Source organism: Mchenga conophoros, linkage group LG5, assembly GCF_057382185.1.
Source record: "Mchenga conophoros isolate Kocher_MC1m ecotype Shallow Benthic linkage group LG5, M_conophoros_male_GT1.1, whole genome shotgun sequence".
Classification (NCBI taxonomy): Eukaryota; Metazoa; Chordata; class Actinopteri; order Cichliformes; family Cichlidae; genus Mchenga; species Mchenga conophoros.
Genome location: NC_140530.1, coordinates 29,262,098 through 29,273,522, shown reverse-complemented (window position 1 = coordinate 29,273,522; position 11,425 = coordinate 29,262,098). Strand labels below are relative to the sequence as shown.

General features: G+C 41.5%; 1 protein-coding gene across 1 annotated transcript in view; it reads left to right on the top strand.

Moving 5' to 3' along the window:
- stab1 (stabilin 1) overlaps positions 1 to 11,425 on the top strand; it is a 175,513-nt gene that overhangs the window by 56,998 nt on the left and 107,090 nt on the right. Inside the window, exons 39-42 of the mRNA XM_085274736.1 lie at positions 444 to 539; positions 639 to 684; positions 8,060 to 8,139; positions 8,275 to 8,400. Coding sequence (XP_085130862.1) covers positions 444 to 539; positions 639 to 684; positions 8,060 to 8,139; positions 8,275 to 8,400 — 348 coding nt within the window. The remainder of the gene's footprint in view (positions 1 to 443; positions 540 to 638; positions 685 to 8,059; positions 8,140 to 8,274; positions 8,401 to 11,425) is intronic.

Here is an 11,425-nt window from a genome sequence, read left to right as displayed (position 1 = left end):
TGTTGCTGAGATTGGGGTCATCCTGTAACCTCTTACGAACAACCTCCACTGCTTCAGTGACTGAAACACAAGTGAAAAAAGTTTCTCCCACTGAAAACGTGATGTCCTGATGAACAGAAACAACTTTTTGTGATTTCCTTCGCTGGATGATTGAGCATGCATCAAGACATTCACCAGGCAAAGCTAGTAGGTGACAGGTTTGCCACAACTGAAAATCAAATGGTATTTTTTCTTGAAAAACTCATCCATACTGCAGGAGTAGCTGCAGGGGTTTGATGCTTTGATCAGGCAGCAAGGACAGAGAAAACCAGCTTCAAGTTTGCTAATAAATCTGTTATTAGCAAACCAAAATAATCTCATAAAGCTAACAGACCTGTGACTAACACTTCATTAACTAAATAAAGTCAAGGAGGGAGTTATGAGTTGTACTGTGTGTGTTGCAGAGTGTAATTGTGCCAACGGGAAGTGTGAGGATGGTCTGACAGGAAGTGGCAGGTGTGTGTGTTATAAAGGCTGGAAAGGAGCCTCCTGCTCTCTAGGTAAGACGTCTATACAAAGGAACAATTAAATTTTAACCACACATATTTTCTCTGACCTGTCATCACCTGAAACCTGTGTGTGTGTGTTATGTGTCTCAGAGATCAAAGATGACGCCTGTGGAGGTGTGTGTGACGAAAACGCCAAGTAAGTCAATGTGTCCTCAGTTGCTGTGTTTCATGATGGTAACAGCACAAGCACAAAAAACAACAAATATTATATTTACTGACCATAATATTCTTTTTGAACTCAGTGCTACCCAGTACAGTTAGGCTTAAATTTTAATTCTGCACACCTCATTAATAGTCAGGTTTTGATAACATGGTCCAAAAGGGGGTTAATATCCATTATAGGCATATTTGCAGATGCATATAGCCTTTAACCTGCCAGCTCTGCACTTTAAAGTCTGTGGGATGTCCAATTAAGCTCATGTGAGAGCACCACAGGTAACTGTCCAAACAGAGAATTCCCATCATAGTAACGGGAACGTGGATGAAGCTCTTTCTGCAGGCTCCATGTGAGAAAGCTGTGGGAAATTAGTGATAATATTATTATAATATTATTAGCTGCCTTTTCTCTGCTTGGGCCAGGCAAGTAAATGAATGTTGCTGGTTGATATTGGTGTTTAAGACACCTATATCAAACCAGCAACCATACTAGGTTGTTGGTTTTAAGAAAATAAGGGTTTGTTCTGAGTTTAACTAATCAGCATTGAACCTTGGCAGTTTTTCAGAGCTACTCACTTTTTACTCTTTACTCTACATCAGCAGTCCCCAACCCCCGGGCCTCGGACCGGTAGCGGTCCGTGAGTCGTTTGGTACCGGGCCGCAAGAGTTGAGGCTCAGGTGTGAAATCAGGGTTTTTATCGGTTTTTAGCGTTATTTTGTTATCGTTTTTATCGTTAACTCGGTTTTCCTGGGTCTTTTCACGTGTGTTATGAATAATTCTTCTTTTTTCGGTACCAGTACAACCTCCATTTTATGACTGCAAAGCAATAGCTATGGGCAGAATAAAAGACAGACGTATCTTCCAGGTGTAAAACGTGAATCCAAATTGCAATTGCTGGAAAACAGCATTATTTTTCATGGGCACCAGGGGGTGATACCTGTGGCTGCCAAAAGACTTGCAGTACTGTAGAAATCTATGGGAAAACTGCCCTCTGATCCCTCTTCTGAAAACTCTTTCCAGGCAAGTTTATGGGCTAAGTAGTGGTTTCAGATGATGTTGAATGAAAAATTTCATTGATTTTGTAAAATCATTCTAAGCTTTCACAGAGTCACCTATTTAGTATTTTTAATGATGTTCTAAAACCAAATGAGCTAGTGTGAAGAGTACAAAACCGGAGAAATATGAGCTCACTTACCACTTTAAGGAGTTATGAGTCTGGCAGCAGCATTTTGTTTCTCTTGGAGGTGTGAAAGAGATGATTTGTCTAAGACGATAAAGAGGGCAATGCATTAATGTCGGCATGATGACACAAATGCATGAAAATATTTCCCCAGTTCAGCTGAGTTAGATCGAAGTTTGGAGTTGTTCCTTAAAAGAAAGAAATAGAAATGTGAAATACATTTTTCATGTGAGTCAAAGGATAAAATATTACATCAAGACTACAAACACAGACTCAGCAGATGAGCAAAAACAAACAAGAGTCTGACTGATTCTGGAGGAACGATAGTCATGCATAAGTCTTCTCACTTATCTGTGGTAAGCAGTCACATAAGGTGGACAGTGTATTCAAAGTCAACTGTTGAGGCTGTAAAGACATACACAGCTGAATGTCATCAGCATAGAAATGATAAGAGATGTCAGAAAAATATCAAATGATGCCATCTAACAAAGAAGAATGTAAAAAGAAAAACATAACGGACCCTGAGTTGAGCTAACAAATGAGTGGAGTGAAAGGGTAAGAATTCTGCAGTTTGCATAATTAGAATCGAAACTAAAAAAATCTAAATTAGTTAGTGAGTGTGTCATTTCAGTCAGATCAACCCCTTGTTGCAATATCTGGTTTCCAAATGCCAAGATCTCATCTCAAAGCTTCAAAACAGGACTTCACAAACCTGTGGGTGACATCAGTGTTTTATACGTTCTGTGGCAATAAAACAACCCCCCCACTTCCCATTATTTGTCAACCATGAAAGAGAGTTTTCCAGGAAAATCCTCATGTTTCTTCCAACTTTGTCTTATTGATTTCAACAATGACATACAAAGTTAGCAACAGCTAAGTCAATCTTGATTTCAGAACAGTGGTATGTCCATTATACCCTCCAACCCCCCAACCCGAATTCTCCCCCTACCAGGTCCACACTAGACAAAACACCGCAGAGAACCAGTCTCTGCCCACACACACACAAAAAAACAAAAAAAACAAAAAAAAAACAACATCTCAGGACCCATACACATAACAAGCATAACCCCCAAAAAACAACAACAACCACAACCACCCCCCCCACCGCACAACCAACCAAACAAACAAAAACAAACAAAGCAAAAACAGAGAAAACAAAAGCAGAGAAAGGACCAAACAAAACAAAAGGAAAAACAAATAGATAAGGTATAAATAAGATTCAAAAAAAGACAAAACAAAAAAACAACAAAAAAAACCCATTATAATGTAGCTTCGCTCAGTTCACTTCAGACTCAGGAAGTAAAGTAATGGTGTCCACCAGCAAGAGAAATGATTTCCAGATTTTGTTAAATTCCCTAATAGAACCTTTTAGAGAGAATCTAAGTTTTTCCAACTTTAAGTTAAAGAGTACATCTCTCACCCAATGATCATGAGTTGGGGGGTGGGGAAGCTTCCACTTCAACAGAATAAGCCTCCGGGCCAGTAAAGTGGTAAAGGCTAGGGCCTGTTTGAGGGGACCAGATAAGTTCAAGTCGGGAGGAATGCCAAAAATTGCGGAGAGTGGGTTAGGAAGGACAGTCTGGCCATATGCTTGGCTAAGTGTGTCGAATATATTCCTCCAAAATGCACTCAGTTTCGAACAAGACCAAAACATGTGGACATGGTTGGCAGGCGATAGTCCGCATCTGCTACAGGCATCACTGATGGTTGGATAGATTTTAGATAATTTTGCGTTTGTATAGTGTACTTTATAGACCACCTTGCACTCAATCAAAGTATGACGAGCACAAATTGAGGACGAGTGAATCAATTTCAAAGCACAATCCCACTGCTGTTCTGGCAGGGTTGTCTGAAGCTCTTCCTCCCATCTCAGCTTAATATGAGAAATGGATTTGGGGACCAAAGCATCTAGTATTTTATACAAGGCTGATATCAGTCTGTTTTGATGAGGGTTCGTCTGCAGGATATCCAGATTTGTTTCTGGAGGCCGATTGGGAAAGTGAGGGAACTGCGTTTTTACAAAATTTCTAGCCTGAAGATAACGAAAAAAGTTGGAATTAGGCAGGTTGTATTTAGACGATAGGTCAGCAAAAGATAGAAAGGTGTCCTGACTGTACAAGTCCTTAACAGTCCTAAGTCCGTTATCTTTCCAACAGCTAAAGGCCGCATCAGTGTTTGAAGGTACAAAATTAAAATTTTTTGATAAAGGCGTTAGCAAAGACGGTCCAAGTAGCCCGAAGTATTTTCTGAACTATTGCCAAATAGTTACCGTTTCCTTAGCTATTGGATTATCCCCAACAAAGGTTGGAGAAAAAGGGAGTGGTGAGCTGAGTATTGATGATAATGAGTAACAGCTAGATGCAGTTTCCATTTGTACCCAGGCTGTTGCAAGGGGGTCGTTATGAACCCAATATAAAAGTTTTTGTATGTTAGCTGCCCAATAGTAGTGTCTAAAATTGGGCAGACCAAGACCACCGTCACTTTTAGTGGACTGAAGAATAGACTTGCGACTAGCTTGTTTCCCTCCCCATATGAAATGTGACAGAATCTTTTCTAACTTGTCAAAAAATGCCTTGGTAAGAAGAATCGGGACATGTTGAAAAAGATACAAGAATTTTGGGAGGACACTCATCTTTATCAGGTTAACTCTCCCTGCCACTGACAATGGTAGAGAAGTCCAACAGTCACAATCTTTCCCAACATTTTCTAGTAGGGATAGAAAATTCTCCCTCATCATTTTATGTATAGAAGAGGAAATAAAAAACCCCAAATATCTAAATCCAGTTTCTGTCCACTTAAAAGGCACTATTGAGTGGGGAAGAGCTCTGGCCAGGGAATTGAGGAGTTGCAACTCGCTTTTTTGATAATTGACCTTAGATCCTGACAGTGTACCATATTGGTCCAGTATGTCAAAAAGCACCGGGAATGAGTTTAGAGGATCAGAAATGTATAGGAGCAAGTCATCTGCATAAAGGGAGAGTTTGTGAGTCACACCGAACCTTGTAATGCCTTTAAATCTATCCTCTGAACGCAGCCATATTGCAAGAGGCTCGATAGCAATGGCGAATAGGAGGGGTGAGAGAGGGCACCCTTGCCTAGTGCCTGTGTTGTCTTCGTATAGCTTTGAATAATTACACAGCATCCACTTGTGTTTCGCGAGCGTCTGCTTCAAACATTTTTATTGTTTATTGTTTCATTCACAAGTCAGTCTTCTTTTATAGAGGCATTCATGAGCCCTCTCAAATACAGCGCCCCCTACTGGCAAAACCCCATTGGCACATGAACACCCACACATCACCACAGTGCCCCTTTCAAGTGGAAAAGGCAAAGACAAGTTGTTGTTAGTACGAATACAGGTGGATGGCGAGGAATATAGTAGCTTAACCCAGAGAATAAAGTCAGCCCCTAAGCCAAACCTATCCATCACCTCATAGAGGAAGCTCCACTCGACGCGGTCGAAAGCTTTCTCCGCGTCAAGAGATACCACAACCTCTGGAATTGAGTTGCACGATGTATGGATAATATTCAAGAGGCGTCTTGAATTGTCATATGAGTGCCTGCCGGCCATAAATCCCGCCTGGTCAGAGGCGGAAAATCCTCATGTTTCAACCAGGAAATGTTCCCTCATGAACATACTACTGAGTGAATTAGTACATGAACATACTACTCAAGAACATACTACTGAGTCGATCAGATGCTGTTATATTTGTGTGGGTTTTTATTTGCAGCTTTTGAGTTTTAGAGCTTTGATCGGTATTGGTTGAAGTTTGCGTTCCTGTTTGATTTCGTTATTACTCCGTAGTTATTTTAAGCATCAGTTCCTATTCTAGTTCTTAGCTTAGTTATGATTTGAGTCTTTGGTGCTTCGCTGTCTGTTATTAAGTTAGTTAGTCCACTGTTTACAAGTTTTTTCAATTACTTTTATTTTCATCTCCTTCCCCTCCTGTTTCTGATCCGCATTTAGTCCCTAAGGTATATATATTCTGCATAGTCCAGTGTTTAACTTTGACTTTGCCTGATTGTTCACTAATGCTCCCTGTTGTGCTGCTTATGTTTCTCCTGTTTTCCAAGATCTCAGTGTTTAGTTAGATTTCTGCTTTGTGGTTTTGGTTCCCATTTTGCAGACTTTGTTTATTTCTGGACTGTGCATCAGCCAGTAAATGCGTTTTTAATTTTTGTTTAACTTTGTCCTGCATTAGGGTCCCTTCTGCGCCCACATCCTGACAGATGTATCGCAGCGTATTTTGGAAGCAGCTCTCTGTTCTCCGTCACTAAAAATATGCGCCACGTCTGTACAGATGGAACTTTCTGCTGCCAGTGTGATTTTTGTTTTTTGTTTCTTAATCTGGGTGAGATCGCCGACACATACCTGTGTGCATTCCTGACTTTACGATCAACAGTGAGAATCGAAGGTAGAAGGAATAAGAAAGAGTTTATTGTTTGCAGTCAGGGAGTGGAGGTGGATGGAGGTGGAGGAGGATTACAGCAGGGGAGGGTTGAGGGAAGCTGGTGGGTGGGGAACTAGTGCTGAGTGGAGATGAAGGCAGGGGGTGAGATCATGTCTGGTTTGGCTGGCAGGCGCATGAGATGGGTAGCAGATTAGTTCGACTATCAGAATCAACACAAGAGTCAAATGCACAGAGTTCATGATGGTGAAGAACTTTCATCAAGCACCGGCTGAAATAACAACCTGGTGATGAGTGATGAAGAACCAGGCTTGATATGCTGCAGAGTTGATGAGCAGGTGTGCAGTGTGCTGATCAGCAATCAGGGCTCCGGGGGAGTGAGAGGAGGGCCGGGCTGCCAGACACATGAGGAATGCACCTGAGGCACTCTGTGACCTTGACACAAAAACAGGCAGGCCAAGCTGCAGTCCACAAAAGCTCTGTTATGGAAGCAGTGAAAAGAACTGCTCCTGACCCAAAGCAGCACCTCTTTTTTTTCAAAAATGCTGGAGGTTTTCTCATTGCTGCCAGTGAAGATGAAATTACATTTATTGATGATTTCACTGCTGACTGAAGTAGCTGGATGAAGGCAGAGATTTACCGGAGCTTCCTGTTTGCCAAATGCAGCAGGGGATACAGGAGGGCAAAGGATGGTCTAAATCTGTAATTTGATACAGGCAGTGGTCCCAAACGTTTTTTGCGCCACGGACCGGTTTATGTCCGACAAAATTTTCACAGACCGGCCTTTAAGGTGTTGGAGATAAATACAACAAAATAAAACCAGTACCGTTACCAAAAAGAAGATTTATCCGTAAAGAAAGACCCAGGGAAACAGAGTTTACGATAAAAACGATTTAAAAAAAATAATGATAAAAACTGATAAAAACCCTGAAAACCACAAGTTATACACCTGAGCTTCAACTCTCGCAGCCTGGTACCAAACGACTCACAGACCAGTGGCCTGTGGGTTTGGGACCAGTGGTTTTAAGGCACCATGTAGAAGTCCCTTAAACATGCATTCTTTCTAATGGCCAGGAGGGGGCGACCCCCTGAATGAAGGGGGTCACCCATAGAGACCATAAATCTCTATCGGCGTATCGGGCCCTTGGTTTATCAGTCGAATACATCCGTCATTGGTGATATCTGATTTTAAAATAATAAGATGTCATGCTTCAGAACTGGACAAGATAAAATCAGAAAGGCTCTGCTTGAAGGGCTGCATAAACATACACGGATCAGGCATAAGATAATGACCACCTTGCAGATAATTTTTTAGCATTAAAATACACAGACACTTCATTATTGGATTGCCCTAAATGTTAAAAACGTGTTTAAAAAAATCTGTAGAGATGTGCTTTTATTATATGATGGATGGGTTTTTGTAAGTTTGTTTGATGGGGCTAGTCTGTGAGATTGAGTCTATAGTGTTTTCATCGTGTGTTCATAGTAATGAAAGGACATGTGGTCCGTTGTAACAGTAGCTCACTGAGTGTTTTTAATCCTTTTTTGACAACAGTGGAGCACCACGGCAGTGAGATATGTGTTAGGCTAGAAATTCAATTCTGTGCTGGTAATAGGATCAATGATGCGAAGAAAACTACAGAATATAAACAGTAATGCAGGGCGCTGTTCACAAATATGATTTGTAATGATAGAAATTATTAGTCACAGCTCTCAGCTTCAGTAAAAATGTGAAACACATATTGAGCCGTTTGTTTTTCTGCTGCAGCTGCATAACAGGGCCACAGGGAACAGCTGCCGTCTGCGTGTGCACGGCTGGATATGAAGGAAACGGAACCTACTGCAAAGGCAAACACACACACACACACACACACACACACACACACACACACACACACACACACACACACACACACACAGCGTCATTAAACCTGTCTTTTAGTGTGATTACGCTCTCCTCATCTTTCTCTTTCTGTCTCTCAGAGCTGGATTTGTGCAGCCGGTCTAACGGCGGATGCTCAGAGTTTGCCGTTTGTACCAAAGTGGCAGCGGGAATGAGGACCTGTACCTGTAAACAGGGGTACACTGGAGATGGGGTCATCTGCCTCGGTATGTGGTCCTAAACCCTAACCTGGACCTCTATAAATCCACCAAGACCAAGAGGTTTTGTAGATCAAAGTTCTTAGACATTATTGGAAATGCTGAAGTCGCCTTCAAGTAATGATTTCAGACAGAAGAAGAATCAATAAAGGTCCTAAACTTTTTTCCTCTGTTTTTTGGCCAATGTCAGTACTGGCTAGTAGTGAAGGTTTTATCTGTATATGTTTTTAAAAAGGAAAATCTGTGGGTAGTACAGACACTTACAGTTAAAAATACTCCCAGTAAAACAGAATTGAAAAACACAAGTATATAATGGACAATAGATTTAACTATTTCATGTAATTGCCTTTGCACACATGATGCAATACAAGCATAGGCAAGGTCTAAGTTGTTACAGTTTTCCTATACGATTACACTATTTATTTATTTCAAACAACGATGACAAAATCAACCACCAGAACAAAGAAAATCTCAGTAAATTCATCACATGTCAATCCATGTTCTCAAACACTGACTCCAGGAAAAATACAGCACGGCTAAAAACTGCATCAGTAAACAGCTGTATCACAGTCCTGGGTTCTTGCCAAGTTATTTTTGTGGCTTCTTTCATTCACATTTTCCTGTTATGTTTCCATGACTCTCATTTTCACTTCCTGTTAAGTGTTGTTATTTCCTTTTCCTCGGATGTAGCATTAATGATATTTTGACAGCCTGTGTTTGTCTTGTCAGCTCTCCCTCTTCTGCCGTGCTTTCAAACCTTTGCTGTTTAGTCCGTTTAAATTGAACCCGGGTTCATTTTCACACCTGGTTTTGATCGTTGCTGCAGAGGTAAACACAGTAATGGCAGGTACAGGGGCTCCTCTCTGTAGAGAGTCTCATTATCTGACATGAGACCCTCTATGGTGGTGTCTGCAAACTTCACAAAGGTATTTGAACAGTGAATGACACTACAGTCATGTGAGAGCTGGGCTGAGCACACAGTGGCTGATGTACAGTCCCTTATTCTCATCACCTGAGGCCTACCGGTGAGAAAGTCCTTGATTCAGGAGCACATCGAAGTGGACAACACCATGTTGTGAAGCTTCAGTGGTAGTTTATCCAGGATTACCATATTAAAGGCAGCTGAAGTCAACGATGCTATTCGTTGACTTCAGCTGCAGGTGACGCCAGGCTGTGTGCTATTGAGACTGTATCCTCTGTGCATTGGTTCCCTGTATAGGTGAACTGATGGCTCTCAATACCAGCAGGGATGATGTCCTTGAAGTGCTGCATAATTACTGAGGTCAGTGCAACAGTGCAGTAATCACATTGCAGGTGGCAGCTGACTTTTTAGACACAGAGGCAATAATGAAAGATTTGGGGCAGACAGCAACCTGATGTGACAGGTTGAAACTGTCTGAAACCCCCCCGGAGAAACTACAGATTGGTCAGCAAATTTCACACTTCACAGTCTGATCTGACACCCTGTCCGGTCTTGCAGCCTTGCTGGTGTTGGTTTTCCTCAGTGTAGAGCTCACCTGAAGAGGCAATTACTGCTCCTCTAGCTCAGAAAGGTAGATCGTCTCTCTGCTGCCAGTTTTCTGTTTCAAAGCGTGCACAAAAATGGTTCAGGGTGTCAGGGCGACACCTTCCATACATGCGGACATAGTACATTGATTACTCATGTTTAGTACACCGTGTTGGGTCTGCACCTCAGCAGGCCCGCTACTTCAGAAAGCAAGAAAGAACAGTGATCGATCGATTTTCACATGCTATAGCAAGGGGAACAACAGCACTCTGTCCTCGGTCTCAAACGACTCCGACCCCAACCCCCACTTGCAGCCTTTTTATTCTGTGACACACAGTTTACACAAACACCCATTGTAAAACCCCCTTATGGTCACAAAAGGTTAAAACACTGCGTCTGTGTGTTTATGCATGTGTGAGCGTGTGTGTGTGTGTGTGTGTGTGTGTGTGTGTGTGTGTGGGGGGGGTGACTTCCTGCTGACAAATCAAATCAAATCAAAATTTATTTATATAGCACATTTTTAAAGACCAAAGTACACCAAAGTGCTTTCCAGTAAAATCATGATACAGATAAAAATCACAATATAAAATATAAATTACAGATATAAATAAAATATAAAATAATTACATAATCTAAATGCAAAGCCAGATGTAAATTACCCTAATTCGCCTTGAATGCCAGGTTAAACAAATACGTTTTTAAACGTGATTTAAAAGACTGAATGGAATCTGATGCGCGAATATGAAGAGGAAGAGTATTCCATAACCTGGGTGAAGCAACGGCAAAGGCACGGTCTCCTCTGGTCTTCAGCCGAGACCTAGGTTGCACTAAGAGCAGTTGGCCCAATGATCTTAGTGCTCTCTGAGGGCTATACAGACAGAGGAGATCAGCTAGGTAGTCAGGTGCCATATTGTTTAGAATTTTGTAAGTAAACAATAAAATTTTAAAATCAATTCGGTATTTAATAGGAAGCCAGTTTAAATTTGCCAGAACAGGGGTGATAGAATCGTACTTTCTAGTGCCGGTCAAGAGACGTGCTGCGGCATTTTGGACCAGCTGCAAACGCTGAAGAAGAGAAGATTGTAGGCCCAAGTAGAGAGAATTACAATAATCCAGTCTTGAAGCGATGAAGGCATGAATGAGTTTCTCCAGATCTTTGTGTGGTATGTAAGGTTTAGCCTTAGAAATTAGGCGTAGTTGGTGAAAGCTGGTTTTTACCACAGTAGAGACCTGTTTATCTAGTTTGAAGGAACTATCCATGAAAACTCCAAGATTCCTAACAGCATCAGTGAGGTGGTTAGCAACAGGCCCGAATGTGCCAGTCAGTTGTCCCAGAGGCATATTTCTATCAAAAACAATAATTTCTGTCTTCTTTTCATTTAAAGTAAGAAAGTTACGTGATAACCAGTCTTTGACATCGCTCAGACAATCAAACAGAGGATGTAGTGAAGATGAAACATCCCCAGTCAGGTGGAGGTAGATTTGAATATCATCAGCATAGCAGTGAAAAAAGACATTATGTTTTTC